Source organism: Lepidothrix coronata, unplaced genomic scaffold (genome assembly GCF_001604755.1).
Source record: "Lepidothrix coronata isolate B3197 unplaced genomic scaffold, Lepidothrix_coronata-1.0 Scaffold10, whole genome shotgun sequence".
Lineage (NCBI taxonomy): Eukaryota > Metazoa > Chordata > Aves > Passeriformes > Pipridae > Lepidothrix > Lepidothrix coronata.
Genome location: NW_016690190.1, coordinates 4,064,521 through 4,079,717, shown reverse-complemented (window position 1 = coordinate 4,079,717; position 15,197 = coordinate 4,064,521). Strand labels below are relative to the sequence as shown.

Sequence of the window (15,197 nt, the reverse complement as noted above, 5' to 3'; positions counted from 1 at the left end):
ATTCTGAAATAAAAAAATTAACCAGTATTTTCGACTCCCTGATACGTTCAGCATTTGTTTCTCTCAGCTCAACTTAGAGTGAAAACAGACTTCCAAAGAAAAAATACTTCTTGCATGATGTGAACCCCTTTTAATTTTTGGCCAGCTCTCTTGTGGATATCTTTTCCCCTATGTTCACCAGTGAATTATCCTCTCCAGGACCTATCACATCCATCACAAATGCTTTGAAGTCTAGTGTTTGTTACCTTCAACCAAATGAGCACATGTGCTTACTGCTGACAACGAGCAAGCACCGATGTAAATAAGACGTGATTCTTTACATGTCCATTAATGGCAAATTCAGAAGGGTGCCAGTCCAGCCACAGCCAATTCTTACTGCTGTTCGAGTGAATGTTTGTGAATGGTTTTTCCCTGTATTTGCTCAGCTCTATTTAATGAAACATGCTTGACTGCCTACCACACAGGGGATTTTCTTGCAGTATGCTTGCTGAACTCAGTTACAGGAACAAATCTGAACTGGATTAGCTCAGAACAAGTCATGTTTGTTGCTCATCATCCCAAACAGGGAAATCTACTGAAGGTCTGGATGGAGGGGCAGGAGAATACAGGTTCATAATCACCATGGAGGTATGCTGGGTTTCAGGGATAAAGACAGGGTTGAACAAGCATGCTTTCGTGAAGGAGAACCGAGCAGCGAAGCCAGGTTGGCTTTGCACAGCCCACAGCTTCCAAAACAGACATCAGCATGCAGTTACCTGAGGTTTCTTCACCTTAATGATCCAAGTGGGAGGCACAATGACAGCAGCATGAGCCCCCAGGGAACACGGCTCCTCGATGTGATGCAGCATGAAACAGGTGACTTTGTTATGAAACTGGAAGAGAAGGAAAGAGTAGAGTCACTAAGGAGATCAAGAAACATAAAGGGGAAGCATGGAGAGGAAGAAGAGGGTGATGGTACAAAAACTGGAGCTATGTTTCCAACTCTACCGTCTTCAAGTCAGTCAAACCATGGAGTTTTAGGAACACGTAAGTAAAAATTATCTTCCCAAATCATACCTTCTTACAACCAACCAACCCACAAACAACCCAAATCAAACAAACAAAACCACCAAAACCAACAACAACAACAAACACCCACAATCATTCCTATTTAAACACAGATCACAGTCTCTTGGAGTATTATTCACTTACCGCCAGCTTGCACCAGGAACAACTGATGGCTACTATCTCTTTACTATGGAAGGAAAACTTCTGCTGAAAGCCCTAGAATAACCAGGAAAAAAAGGATTAAATTCCTCCTGACTACAAGAAAATATGCACCTTTAACTCTTGTCACCTGACTGTACTAAGCTAAATCTATTCATTGAAGTCAGATGCATTGGTTCAGCCTCAAAGCTCTTAGACAACAAACAAATTTTTGGGGGATAAAACAATGACAAGAGTCACAGAGAATGTTCTTCAACTGGGGCATTTCTGCACACACTTTTAAAAGCATTTCTGCAAAATTTTATGGTTTTCCTTAGATTTTTTGTAGTTAAAAACACTGGGAAAAGATAGAGAAGGAATGCCTATTTTAATGGATTTCTACAGATCTGGAGAGTGTCAGATTTTGTGACAGTTGCAGTCTTGTTTGCTCTAAATAAAAACAAGAATCTGAATTTTCCTTTTTTTTTTTTTTTTTTAACTACAGAGCAGAATCAACTACAATGTCTGTCTGGGAATGTTCTGGTGGGGAAATTGAGTTATAGTTTTACTGAGCTGACTCAGATTAAAATCCTTCCTGTAAATTCCAAAAAACAAGATGGTCTGATTCAAATAAAACAGATAAAAGAAAATGTTTCTTTATAGTTTTAAAGAGAAAAAAGCCCACCATTACCAATAAATATGAGATTTTATTCTCCTACAGAAGAGCTTCATTCCATAGAATAAATTGTCACTTTTGCTCTAAATTCTAAGGCTGGGAAAGACCATTGGGTCATATAAACTCATCTTACATCTAACACAGGCAACAAATTCTAAGATAGAGCCTGAAGTTTTTTGTTGAATTAAAGCTCTTTTTAGTCAGACAAAAATCTGATTTGGGTTGATGGCTGGAGAGACAAAGTCCAGAACTTCATTGAGCAGTTTGTCATAGTCATCTTTACTGCTTAGATTTCAGATTTGCAGTTGTCTGGATCCTTTATTCATGAGCTTCCATCAAGCCTCTCTCTTACCACATTAAGTAGCCCATCATCATCCTGAATTTTCTAATTCAATCTCTCTACCAAGTGATGAATTTGTGAGCCAGCTTTCTTTTTGACAAGCTGAGTTAATACCTAAATCTCCTACATGCTGGACAATGCCCAAGACTCAATGCAAGAAAGTTATAATCTGATTTAGTAACATCCAGCAAGACATTGCCTTACTGCTTCTGTAATTAAGGTCCTTCTTATCCTGCAGGAAAAATGAGCCTGTTAGTGCTCAGTCCAATGACAAGGTCAAGCACACCAAGAAGGAGAATTAAACAACCAACCAAAAAACACGGAGATACACTGGTCTTGTTAAGTGAGGGATTGAGCTACAATCTATCTTACGAGGTAGTTGAGGACAACCCTATTGATACTCTAAAGAGGAGGAGGCTCTACCTGCCTGTCCACCATGCAGAACTACACTTTGCAGCTTCTTCTACAGGTATCTCTATATCCCAGCCAAACTAGCTTGCCAGATGGACCACACCTCCACGATCGACTCCCAGAAGGCTTGTGTCACCTCTGCCTAGATTTGTTTGGTAGGTTTTTGGGCTTTTTTTAATCTTCCCCCTAATGCCTCAGAGTTTACATTCAGAGAAATTCAAAGATTAGATTCTTCATAATTATGGTGATTTGACATATTCAGGTTTAGTAGCAGTGTAGTCAAAATGGTTTAAAAAAAGACAAGCTGTCCAGCTGCTTCTGGCTGGTCACATCTCATCTGCCATTCAGTGTGGGCACAAGAATGAACAGAGCGACAGTAATTGTGACCCAAGTGTTGGTACAGAGATCTGATGCTGGACAAAATGCTCTATTCTCATTCACTTACACTGGTGTTTCATAGTGTTTCTCACAAATCTCATCCTTTCTGGTCCCAAAGTGCATTGAAAGAAAAAAAGATTTCAGTCCCTCGGGAGCATGAAGTGTTTTGTTTTGTTCTGCTTTGTAATAACCAGGGGGAAAACTCTTCTCTTCCAAAACCTCCACTAATAAAAACCTAAATTCAGTACATTAATTCTACAGCCCATCAGTTGTGTATTTTAAACATATGGCCTAAGCAGCTTGTCTGGTTCTAGATGGACCATTTTTCCATTTATTTAGTAAGCCATTTGGCTTTTAGGGAGTAATTAGAGAAAATGATACAGCAATGAAAACATATTAATGATAAGTAGCAATAAAACACCACTATCCTTCCTCAAATAGCTTTACAAATATGCACTAATACTTCCTAAGGATACATGTTTCAGGTAAGATAGCATTTATTTGAAAGCTAGCTTTACAAATAAAGGAACTGATAAAATAAACAGTGCACTGTCACAGTGAGATTTGATGAGAACTATCAAACTGAAACCATGGAACTCCCCATATTTTACTAGAAATTATCTTTCCTGCCTTCTCTCAATGAGAAGGAAAACCAAATTTCAGTTATCTTGTTCCTGGCTCATGCAAGGAGGTTTTCTGCACCAAGTTAGAAGTCTTGAGACAGAAAATGAATTTCACCTTTGTGAGAACATCAGCCTAAAAGTACATGATTAGCCCTGATTCCCCAGCAACCAGTTCCTCTACAACACATGAAATCCCCTATTGTGTGCTGCTCCTGTAGAATTAAACAGTTGTGCACACCAGAAGAAATGTACTCATAGGAAAAGAGCACTTGAATCACCACAAAACCAGCTTATGTTGGTGATTGATCCAGACTATCTAGACAAATTGAAGCTCCAAATTAACACAGACATTCATGCACACAAAAGAGCACACAGGCATTACTAGTTCTGGTATGTTTTGGTTATATTCTCAAAAGTATTTATCATTAAAGACTGTTTTCACACTAGTGTTAGGGCTAGTAATAATATTTTTGCAAGTATTTTCCTATAATATTCATTCTCTTTTTAGTGCTCTTAGAGATATCCTAATGCAACATTACTGTAGGAGAGCCAGGTATTATTACAACTCAAACACAGACTACAACAGAAGCACTTGGATGGTGATCTCTGCTAAAATAACAAGGAACTGGAATTGCCTTTCAAGTACTAGAAATTTCAGTTCTACCTTTAGATGCAGGAAAACATGAAGTTCTGGATCAAGCCTGTAAAGGGACCGGTAACAGAGACACTGTAGACACACTGCATGTATACAGAGGGCACACTACTTTGGACATCACAGAAGGTAAAAGAAATACAGTGTTTGTTTAGCATGATGGTCTAAGATGTGTTCTGAGTCTCAGAAAATCCCTAAACCACTGCTGACTGGAAATATACAAAGAAAAGATTCCTTTGCATTCATCCTTAAGCTTCTATTACTGCACTCAGTTATGAAATGGATGCTGGGCCACATGGTCTGAACATTCTTATGTCAAATTATATAAAGATTTCTCTTATGATCCCATGTAATAAACAGTTAACAGCTACAAAACTATTTTTTTCATGTCTTCAAGAGAAAAAAATAAATTCTTAAGCATCGTGAATGATGTGGAGGACATAGCTTGGGAGGATTTATTTACCATCTCTTCCAAAACAACAGCTATGGAGCATGAGGAAAGAAAACTAATATGTGACAGGTTTGAAACAACCAAAATGTTGTTCTTCTCATAGCATGTAGTTAAGTTCAGGAAATTATTGTTAAAGGATGTTGTAAATGCTACAACTTCACAGGAACTCAAGGTTCAACTAGGCAAGATCCCAGGAAAGAAAATTATCATAGGCCACAATATAACTATAAAGGCACCAATTCTGGAAATTCACGAGACAGAAATTTTTATAGTTGAGGAGACTTTTTTGAGGTTGCATCATTAAACACCTGCTCCATTTTATTCTTTTTCATATTAAGCCATTGTTGAATACTGGGCTCAGCGGGACTTTAAGAGACCTGTCCATCCTTCTATTACAGTCTCCAGTTTCAAAACAAAAAAAGCAACAACAAAAAAGAGGGAACCTTCACAGGAAGTTGACAGAAAGACAGAAATAGATTGTTTGGTTACACTGCACTTTTCAGGCCCCCTTCCCTGGTGCCTAATTCTCCATATAGTACTTCAGCAGTAAATCAGTGAAATCACTCCTGGGAAGAAGAAGAGGAGAAATCTAAAGCCTGGATGAGCCCATATAAGCTGTATCTACACTAGCAAGTAATGTGTAACAGTGATAGCACAGACTCTGTTGGTACTGAGAACACTGTACACAAGGATTTTCAAATAATTTTACTTTGGACTAGCTGTAGTCTGGTCCTGTGGACTGAATGTCCATTAGTAACTGCAGAGTAAACTTTCAATTAAGTTTAATCTAACAGGAGTTTAATCTAAAGGAGTTCAGTTCATTTGTTGCAAGACTGTCCCATATGTGAACCATCATAAGTGAGGATAATCAGAAAAATTTCTTCCAAACTGCACTTCTGATCTAAGGTGGAACACTGTCAGACACCAGGAAGTGTCAGGCATGGCACACATGGCACACAAAATATAAAGCCACAAAGCTAAGAATATGGGGATGCATTAATTCCTATCCACTTGCCTATGATTTGAAGCATGAGATGGGTGTATCCAAAAACCTTATCTGAACTATTATTAATGATCATTAAAATACTTAACCATCCCATTCCAGGCATGGCATAGGACTATTACACAACAATGAGATCAACCAGAATCCTTTTATTGCTTCAAATTTACTGCCATTCTATTTCAATGATAGTTCCCCTTTTCTTGCATGACAAGAGAATAATAAAGGTGATTCTTACTCAGGGGTTTAAGAAATGTGATAGCAGAGCACTAAGAAAGACAAGTATTTTTCTGTAATAGGAGACTACTTGGCCAAAAAGTATAATGGATTTTTTTTTGGTTATATTTTCCTCTAATTCTTTCTGTTTCTTGACATAGAACAACTCTATTACAATGTTAGTCTTAACTGAATATTTCTTATTTAAGGGGAAAACAGATTTCTTCTCCATATTCTCCATTTGATGGTTGGACTTGAGGACCTTAAAGGTCTCTTCCAGCCTTATAATTCTATATCAGTCAAGGTTACTCATGTGAACATACCCAGCATAGGTTTTGGTATGATAGCCAGTAAGTACTCCCGTTGCAAAATCAACTCCTAATGCCTGTAGGGGAGATCCAGGCCAAAAAAGCAGAGAAGGAAGGCAAAGTCATACAATAAGAATACTGTATGCAAACTGCCTTGCTGCACTGTTCCCATGCTACAGGCATTTTTATTGCATGTCTTATTGCAGCTTGAAGCTGATGATCTATGTGAATATCTAGATACAAATCTACATACAAATTTTCCTCTGACTTAAATGCTGTGCCATGGAGATGAGACACAGACTTCCTTACTAGTTGGTAAGAGGGAGGCAAAAGTATAATATAGTGCTAGAGAGAGGAAATTAAATCCCTGTGTTAATTTAATTTTTAAATGTCTCTCAATATATTTCAGGGGCTCATAATATTTCAGAAGAATGGTCTTCAGTAGCTAAGACATTTCTTCCTCCTTTTTATAGCTTTTTAGAAGTAAACTTGTACGATCTATACAGCAGAGGAAACATGATACAGTCTCACAAATCTTAGAGTCTGCTGGGGAAGAAATAAAGCAACAGCTTTCTTTTTCCAGAAGCCTAAAAAATAAGTCATCACAATTTTGGCACAGAGGACAGCACTGAAAGAACACTATATTAGTACCAGGCTAGTTTAACAAAGAAAGAAGCTCAAGGAGCCACAGCCGCCTTCCTCTTCATTTTTAGCAGCTAGTGCAGCACAACCTCCCAGGATACATGATGTGCCCATTCCTGCAGATGCAGCTGCCTTTCTCTTCCCACATGGGAATCAGGGCTGTTATTGCTCAATATCTCAGGCTTGTCATTAGCCATTAAAAGAGGCCAAGTGTTTGTGATAGGAAAAAATTCAGCGACTAGAAGGACCTACTGGGTGCCCTCAATTCCACAGTGCTCTGTGTCGCACTTGGGCTGTGCTGCAAATCTTACCTTTCCACACTGCTTGCATTTCCCCTCCTGCCTCCGCCTGTGCACCCAGTGATGTCGGACAAAGTTCTGCAAAAGAAGGGCAAAAAGATATGTTATAGGAAGCCTTGGTACCTTGCAATCAACAGTACCATCTGCGTGAAATCGGTTTACAGACACCAAAGGAGAAGTCCCTTCAGCCACTGCAGTAATTCCTGGAGTAAAATGCAGCAGTCACTGTAGGAAACCTCAAAAACCACCAAAACTGTAGGAGGAATAAGGACAAGATGGTGTTTTCTTTATCCGTGTTGAAACAAGGCCAGAACTACTTTCTCAGTATTCTTCCACAATAAGAAGAAAGTTCATTACATGACGCAGAGATAATTATCACCTAAACACAGAGTACAGAAGTGCCCAAACACCGCTGTGTTCAGCCACAAAGCAGGGCCCCTTGCTATTCTGCTTGGAAGTACAGTCCTATAATGCACAAAATATCATAAGGCAATGAAAAAGAAGGAAAAGAGGTGAGGAAGTCCTTGAAGCAGTCTTTTCTCCCTGTTTGGACTATTTACGTCCTGGATGGCAGCAAGAGGTGAGCAAGAGATGGGTGGGTGGGCAGGGCTGTGGCACTGTTTCTGCACAGGCAAGGGCTAGAAGAGGTCTGCCTGCACCACACTGTTGTTCCAGCCAACACTGAACTGCCAGCATGACTGGGAATTGAGCTACCTCTGCTAGAGAAAGCTGGCCACCAAATTGGTTGCAACAGCTAGGAAGTGTTTTTGAAACACTGGCTTTTAACTATGTAAGACAGATCTAAAAATATATTAGTAATAACTATAAACACCTTCAAAACCTTCAAAGGAGCTGAATTCATACAGTAGCTGGATGTACACCATAAGGTTTTTGAATGTCTGATTTTATGTCTGAGGTACTTCTAGAAGGAAAAAAAAGACAATGGGAAAGCAAGAGAGAGAGAAATAAAGAAAAAAAAATCTAAAATGCCAGGAAGAAAAAAAAATGTTACCAAAAAAAAAAAGGAAAAAGACAGACTAGCTGAATTAATGAAAAAAAGAGAACAAAAAGATGAAATGGTTTCTGTCCATGTTAGTAATGCAGTCCTTCGGCTAGAATTCATTTCACATTTATTCTGGCGAGGAGAACATGTTCCACTGGGAACCAATGTGTAAAAGTCCTCTGAATCTAAAAGCACTTTAGCAGCACCATACCAGGTGGATCAGCACACATGTAAAATGAAAAGTGATGATCATTTATCCATTACTTACTTCTCTTGGAGATCTGGATCCTCCTTCTCGGAAAGTCGGTTTGCAGCGAAAATTAATCTGGCATTGAAATAAAACTGTTAGAACTTCAAGTGAGCTAAGACACAATTTACTCCAGTATTTTTATCTAGGTCAGACTTCCAAAATATTTATCATCTATTAAAATATTAGCTTCACTAGGTGAAAAAAAGTAACTAAGCTGGATGTCAGAAAAAAATATCTCTTCTTATCCCATATTAATTCTCCTTCCTAGACCTCTACACAGCCCTCATCTTCACTAATGCTATTGCTGCCTGCTCAGTTCAACTATTTAAACCACCTCCTCCCTCTAGAAGAAAGCTGCTTCATCTGTTTTGTTTTTCTGAAGATCATTTGCAAACAAATGCAGACTTCAGCTGAGGTCTCAAAAGTCAGTAGGTGCTAGAAATCTAACTGTAAGACCTTTTTTGCACATCCCATCTTTATGTCTTCATAAACAAAATCTGCAGAGAAATCATCATTCAGATAAAGAATCATGTAAATTACCATAAATTTCTACCTTTTCATTAGATTAGGATGTTTTCATTCACCTCCCCAACCACAAACCATTTGGGGAGCATTGTACTGCCTCGTGCAGTGGTATTGCCAGCTTCAGATGGGAAAGACAAAGAGGATAACAGGAGCTTTCATGAATGGAAAACATTTTTAGAAAGGTGGAGAGAAAAAAAAAGCATTTATTGAAAAAGAAAGAAGTCCTATGAAAAAGAAAGAAAAAGTTTTAAGAAAAGAAAATCAGTAGAAGTAAGAGTAGAATGGGGGGATGTAGAAAGGGAAAAAATATACTGAAGAAGAGACAGGCCTTGGAAAAGATCAAAGGATACATGAAGTAAGGATGTACTAGACTAAACAGATTCAAGCTTAAGTTGACTATCCTTCAAAGAATAAAACATTTAAGAATAATGCACAGCTATGCCTCTGTTATGAAGGTAGAGGGATCAAGTTTCTCCAAATTTAAATACAACTCTCCCCAGATAAATAAGTTCTTCCCTCATTTAATAATGGCCTTCAAAATAATAGCTCTAGGGAGGAAAAAAACAACAACAAAACAACACAACAAAAGCCTTCAAAGAAAGAAGTAAACAAAATACCTATTACTTAAAAAGAAATGAAAGACATTGTTACATTACTCTTCTTTCACTGCTCTTCACCTGGAAGTGCAATTTGGTGTTTCATTGCTCAGTCATGGCAGGTTGGAAAGACACCCAGCTTATATTTATATTTTAGTTTGCTTACAACTTGCACCTTTGCAGAAAGGGCTAAGAAGAAGACTTATGTACCAGCTTTAAACTCCACAGAGTTTAAGAGGGATGCAGACTTTATAACAACCCTCTGCCAAGAAATGGATTTCATGGTCTCCAAAATGTCATAAACAAGCTCAACAGAAAGGGTTTTTTATCTAAGTGCTCATTTGCTCCGTCTGGCAATGCCACCAGCTCACTGGGCTACAGAGAGTCAGCACTGCTGCTGATGGAGGAAGTCATGAAAAATTCACTGGTAACATTTTGTGCTGAAAGCATGTGCTAATGCTAATTTCACTGTGGATAAAAGCATCGGGGGTGGAAGTGGTACCTCTCCAACTTGGTTTTATGGCAATCACTGTGGCATTTGTCAACATGAGTCCAAGCACTCAGAAAGGAAAATACCCTTTCCAAAGAGTTTCTGCTATAAATTTGTTATGCATCAGTTTCTTTTATGAAGAACAACATAGCTAAACATATAGGAGTGAAAATGAAGCTCTAATGAAAGCAATGGGGAAATTCCCACACATATTTCTTTACACATATCACACCAGGAATGAAAATGGTGGGGGGAGATTTCTTTAGCACATTTCCAATTAGTCATAATAAAGACAAGTCACTGATGAGAAGACTGAAGTCAGTGTTAGATATTCTATAGGTGCTTGGGTGTGATGAGGGATCCTTGAAGGAAATGAAAAGCAGGAGAGACACTAACAGAAATAATGACACTATAAAGGAAAGGGTTAATGTTTTCCATTTAACAGACAAGAATTTAATTTCTGAAGTTTTGAAGAGAAAACAGTAGAGTCTAGTAAATACAGGGGGAAATGTTCACAGTAGCATCTTATGCTGCATTGCTCATAATAAATATTGCTGTCATACAGTAAATTATGCTGGCTTTAGTTGGGAAATTTTGAAAGGCCAATTTTGTACATGACAGGATACTCCATTTTCTAGCTTCAGTTTTTAATCTAGAAGTAGAGGGAATTTATTTTTTAAACATTAGAACTGAGAAAACATTCTGTAATTTTTGTTCTTGGTTTACTTTTGGATTTTGTCGTTTTAGGGTTTTTTATGGTTCATGGGGTTCAAAGAAATACACTTCAAAAAAAAAAAAAAGCTGGAATTTTAAGTCATATTTTTTTAACAAGTGCATTGTTAAAACAGCAATGAAAACTTAATTTGGCATACAGTGTTTTCCAGGTTGAAATCTCAGAAAAAAGAATTAAAAGAGTGTTGGCTACGGCAGGCTCCAGAAGATGGCAATGTCTTACCTTCTCTAACTGCTCCATGCAGGCATTGTGGACCACAATCTTGCAGGCAGCACACTTCCTCCGCAGAGCGGATTTCTGCAAGAGGAAAGGGAGACGTGGGGTATTCCCAGGAGGGGAAAGAAAGTTAGCTGTGAAACAAGAGATGTTTCGCTCCTCGTGCAACATACATTTTTTTTTTTTTGCTCTCAGAGCTTTCAACTGTGCTGTGCACCGAAAAGTAAATAAATAAATAAATAAAAAGGTCTGAAGCTCTTTCAGTTAAAAACTGAACTTTCTGAAAAAGACAGCCACAGTACTCCAGTTTGTGAACTAGAAAAGTTTCCCTTCGGGTAGCAGATCAGGTTGTTAACACTGCAGAGCATCACTATTAAGGGCAGCATCCTATGAAAATGACGAGCAGAGCCGGTGAAAAGAGGTGAAAAATTACACACGCAAATCACAGAACTCCGATCAGTTCACAAGAGTAGGTCACTTCATGCTTATCATATAATATTTAATTATTAATAATTAATATTAATTTGATAGGCCTAGCCACTGACTTGCAGGAAAATACTTGGGTACTTGGGTCATTTAGCAGAGAATGATAAAATTCTCAGAGAATGCTTTTAAATGCTTATGATATGTTACAGCAGGGACAAAATTCTCAATTATGCTGGTTAGTTTTATTAATTTCAGTAGAGCTTTTAAAATAATTTCCATGGACTCCCCTGGGCCAAGGCATATCAAAGGCAAGAGAATGCATCCAGAAGAGAGAATATACTGACTTATTTTACTTCCACAAACTCAATTTAATTAATCAGGTGGAATTAATTTTCATAGTAATTTAACTTACAGACTTGTTCTTTAGGGACAGAAGATTTATAAATACACAGTAAGTTGAGATTTCTTTTCTTCAGATTTTTGCATTCAATTTATTCATGTCCATTTAAATCTTCAATAAATTATTTCTTTAGAATTTTCAACATATTTAAATAAGCTCAAGAAGGAACAGGGAACACAGTTTCAGTTCATATTATGGAATAATTATAATAACTTTACTTATTCTCATAATTATCCAGATACACCCTAACTGTACATATTCACATGTATGTGGAGGGGTGTTATAATCTTTCATCTAAAGAACCATGACATTGTATAGCAGACTGAGCTTTCACATGTTTTGTGACTTGCTAACTTCAAGTATGTTTTTTATCTCTGTGTTTACCGAGAAGACACAACCTTGCAGATCATATGCAACATATTACTAAATTTCCACTCTACTTTTAATGAGCTAAATCATGAGGAACTAGTTACTCAGTTTTAGAAAGGCAAACTTCTATTAAGAACATCAGAACCATCATACCAAAGGTCCACTCAACCAAACAAGTCCTGTCTCCAGCTTTCACCAAACCCCAGTGCCTCAGGACCAATGGGCAAAAACACACAGTGACACCTCCCTTGAATATTACCTATGATCAGCAGTTTGTTGGGACTTCGCCTTAGAATTCAGAAGGGGGCACAGACTTCTCTGGCTTGGCCTTACTGTTATATGTTGTGAAGTAACCAATTCACTTGAGAAGTTTCAGGAGATGGATATTAAATTTGTGCTACAGAAAGCACTGATATTTGGGATCGAAGTGCCCCAAAAATTCGGGGTGGTTAGTAAATCAAAAGGTTTTGATTTGAATTAAATGCTCTGAAGTGTGGATTTTTTTTAAATAAAAGCAAAAAGATGGTGGCTTCCTAAATGCCAAAATAAAGGAGGTTTGGTTTTTTTCTTCTCTTTTGGTGAAGCAATTTAACTGAAACACTAAGGGAAGTGCCCCTGGAGGAGACTGGAAGTGTAACAGTGACTTCCCAGTCAGAGACACACACGGGTTTGAGATCAATCCAATGAAACGTTTTCATACACAGCAGAGAAGTTTCAGTAGGAGAAGGCTAATCTTGAATATTCTCAAATAGAAGGAGATAAACACTCGAATATGAGTTCACTCATTGCTGGTGAGTGCACTCAGGAGTTTGGAAAATTCAGTTCAAATCCTTGCAGTGATTAAAATCACAAAAATTTGATCAGACCATACTCTCAGAGACTGCAATAAGTGATATATTTGTGTATGTGTTTGTGTAAAATAGACTAGTTTCTTTGAAAATTTCTGAAACATCTCGATATTCTAATTTCTTTTCTCTTACCATGTTAGTAAAGCTGCTGATTACATACACTCTCACTGTGTAAATAATCTGGGTCACTCAAAATTGTTTTGGGCTTTTTTCCCCAAGCAATGAAGTCTTTAACAGTAGCCTTTTGCCTTTTTTGTATTTCTTCTGGAACACAGGCAAACAATTCAAGCTCCCAAGCAACTGAGCACTGCTTCAATCTGAAGTCAGGCTTGTTACCTCAGAAAGAGAAAAAGAAATCTGAAAATAACTTACTGAGAATTTGACTTGGCAGCTTTCCTCCCCCAGGTAGCAGAGGTCCCCAGAAACATTTGTCTCTAGCCACAGATGCTCTCCATTCACAGCATTTTCCTGAGAAAAGATGATTGTTAATCTGTTCTGTGAAATTCAGCCATGTGAGTATAGAGAGAGGAGAGGGGAAAAAGAAAAAAAGGTCTGATCTGCAACACAAATTTTTAAAACTAAAATAAACTAGAAAAAAACAAATGAAAAACAACCACCACATCATTAGGTGTTGTTTTGGTTTTCTACAGCACAAAGCCATAGTACATAACAGTATTACCTGACTGGCCACCCCTGCTTAAAGGATGCTGATGATAAAATGATGTGTCACCAATTGAAACCAAAGTATTTTTGTGCACTGTTCAGTGAAACTTTACCAATGTTCTTCCCACATGCTGCATAGTTTAACTGGTAATTTAGATTTTGTAAGCATGAGATATACACAGAATTTTAAAGAAACAGAAAATCAAGAGAGATGAAACAAAAACACAGCTACTGAACTTTCAAGTGGAGAGGCCCAAAAATTTGAGAACTGGGCCCAGGAGTGAAAAATAACACACTGACTATAGCTTTAGGAGGATGGGATAATTAGTCTTGGGAAAATGCTTTCTTTAAAATGGCTGGATCAACACTATTTTTGTGAATACATCAACAAACCATTAAGCCACCAGGAGAGACCAGACTTTATATATGAAAAAATAATTCATTCAACTGAGCACACTGACAATTAGGAGTGATCAACTGGGTGATATCTGACTTTGCCTTGACAGCCTCATTTGATCCAATTTGTACTTTAATTCTATAAAAATTCTTGTTCTAAGGAAATTTGGTTGTAGATAGACCATGGTTTTCACTTGACCGTAATCCTGGCATGACTAAAAAGCCTAAAAGTCTACTGTACACTACTTGAGCAAAGTGAATAAATAGGATTTCTGTTCAGCCAGAATTAGAGCATGATAGAAAATGCTTTGACAGTCTGACATTTGGTTCCCACACTGCAGAAGTCACAAATGATGACGCTTACCAAACAGATGGCGTCCGACAGCAGGATGCTCTGAAATAGCCATCTTGGATAAAATAATTTATTTAAAATACCACTGACAGTTTCAAAGTGATAAAATGAGAAAACTTCTCTTGCCATGTGGATTTCTTAGGTAATGGAGAAAAGCAGAAGCGGCAAAATCCTTTGTTCTCTAGAGTATGCATGCATCCACAACAGCCAGGACCTATGCAAGTCTGCACATGGTTCTACCACAACTGTGGTGTGCACTTCAAATAAACTAAGAGGACAAGACTGTTTTTTTTCCTAGTGAGAGGTCTATCTGCCTACAGGTCTTCTAATTTCATCAGAAATGTTCCCACTGGTGTCAGACTCAGTATTATCTCTCAGCACAAGGGCCCAGGTGAGAGTGAGACTGGGATTCCAATCTACTGCCATTGCACCCTGATTAATCTTCATTTGGTGGCACAATGTTCTATACCTCCATTTCTTATCATGCTTTTGTCTGTCTATCCACTTGAACTGTAGACCACCTGGGACAGAGAGTTTCCTAAACTGTACAGATCAGAGCACAATAGTTTAGGTGGGGCTTTTCAACACTTTTATAATGCAAAATAGCTTCTAAACACTTGTACTAGGTTAAATAATTCTTCAAGCCTTTCTTAGAGGGTAAATTACTCAGATTGTGAACTCTTTCTCTCATGTTTATCCTTGCATTACAGCTATTTTCTCTGGCAAGAACTATCTTGGATTTACAGCAC

The 15,197-nt window shown here is 37.9% G+C and overlaps 1 protein-coding gene across 5 annotated transcripts in view; it reads right to left on the bottom strand.

Annotated features, from left to right (window-relative positions):
* Positions 1-13,517, bottom strand: part of DGKI (diacylglycerol kinase iota) — a 121,082-nt gene extending 107,565 nt beyond the window's left edge. For 2 of the 5 annotated variants that reach the window (XM_017804881.1, XM_017804884.1), the window contains exons 1-6: positions 13,410-13,500; positions 11,001-11,075; positions 8,453-8,509; positions 7,194-7,259; positions 1,192-1,263; positions 756-872 (exon numbers count right to left, since the gene is read on the bottom strand). In XM_017804881.1, the coding sequence (XP_017660370.1) occupies positions 756-872; positions 1,192-1,263; positions 7,194-7,259; positions 8,453-8,509; positions 11,001-11,018 (330 nt within the window). In that variant the 5' untranslated portion in view covers positions 11,019-11,075; positions 13,410-13,500. Of the gene's footprint in view, positions 1-755; positions 873-1,191; positions 1,264-7,193; positions 7,260-8,452; positions 8,510-11,000; positions 11,076-13,409 lie in introns of all 5 variants that reach the window. The other 3 variants (XM_017804882.1, XM_017804883.1, XM_017804885.1) reach the window with 2 other exon arrangements.
* Positions 13,518-15,197: the final 1,680 nt, after the last annotated feature.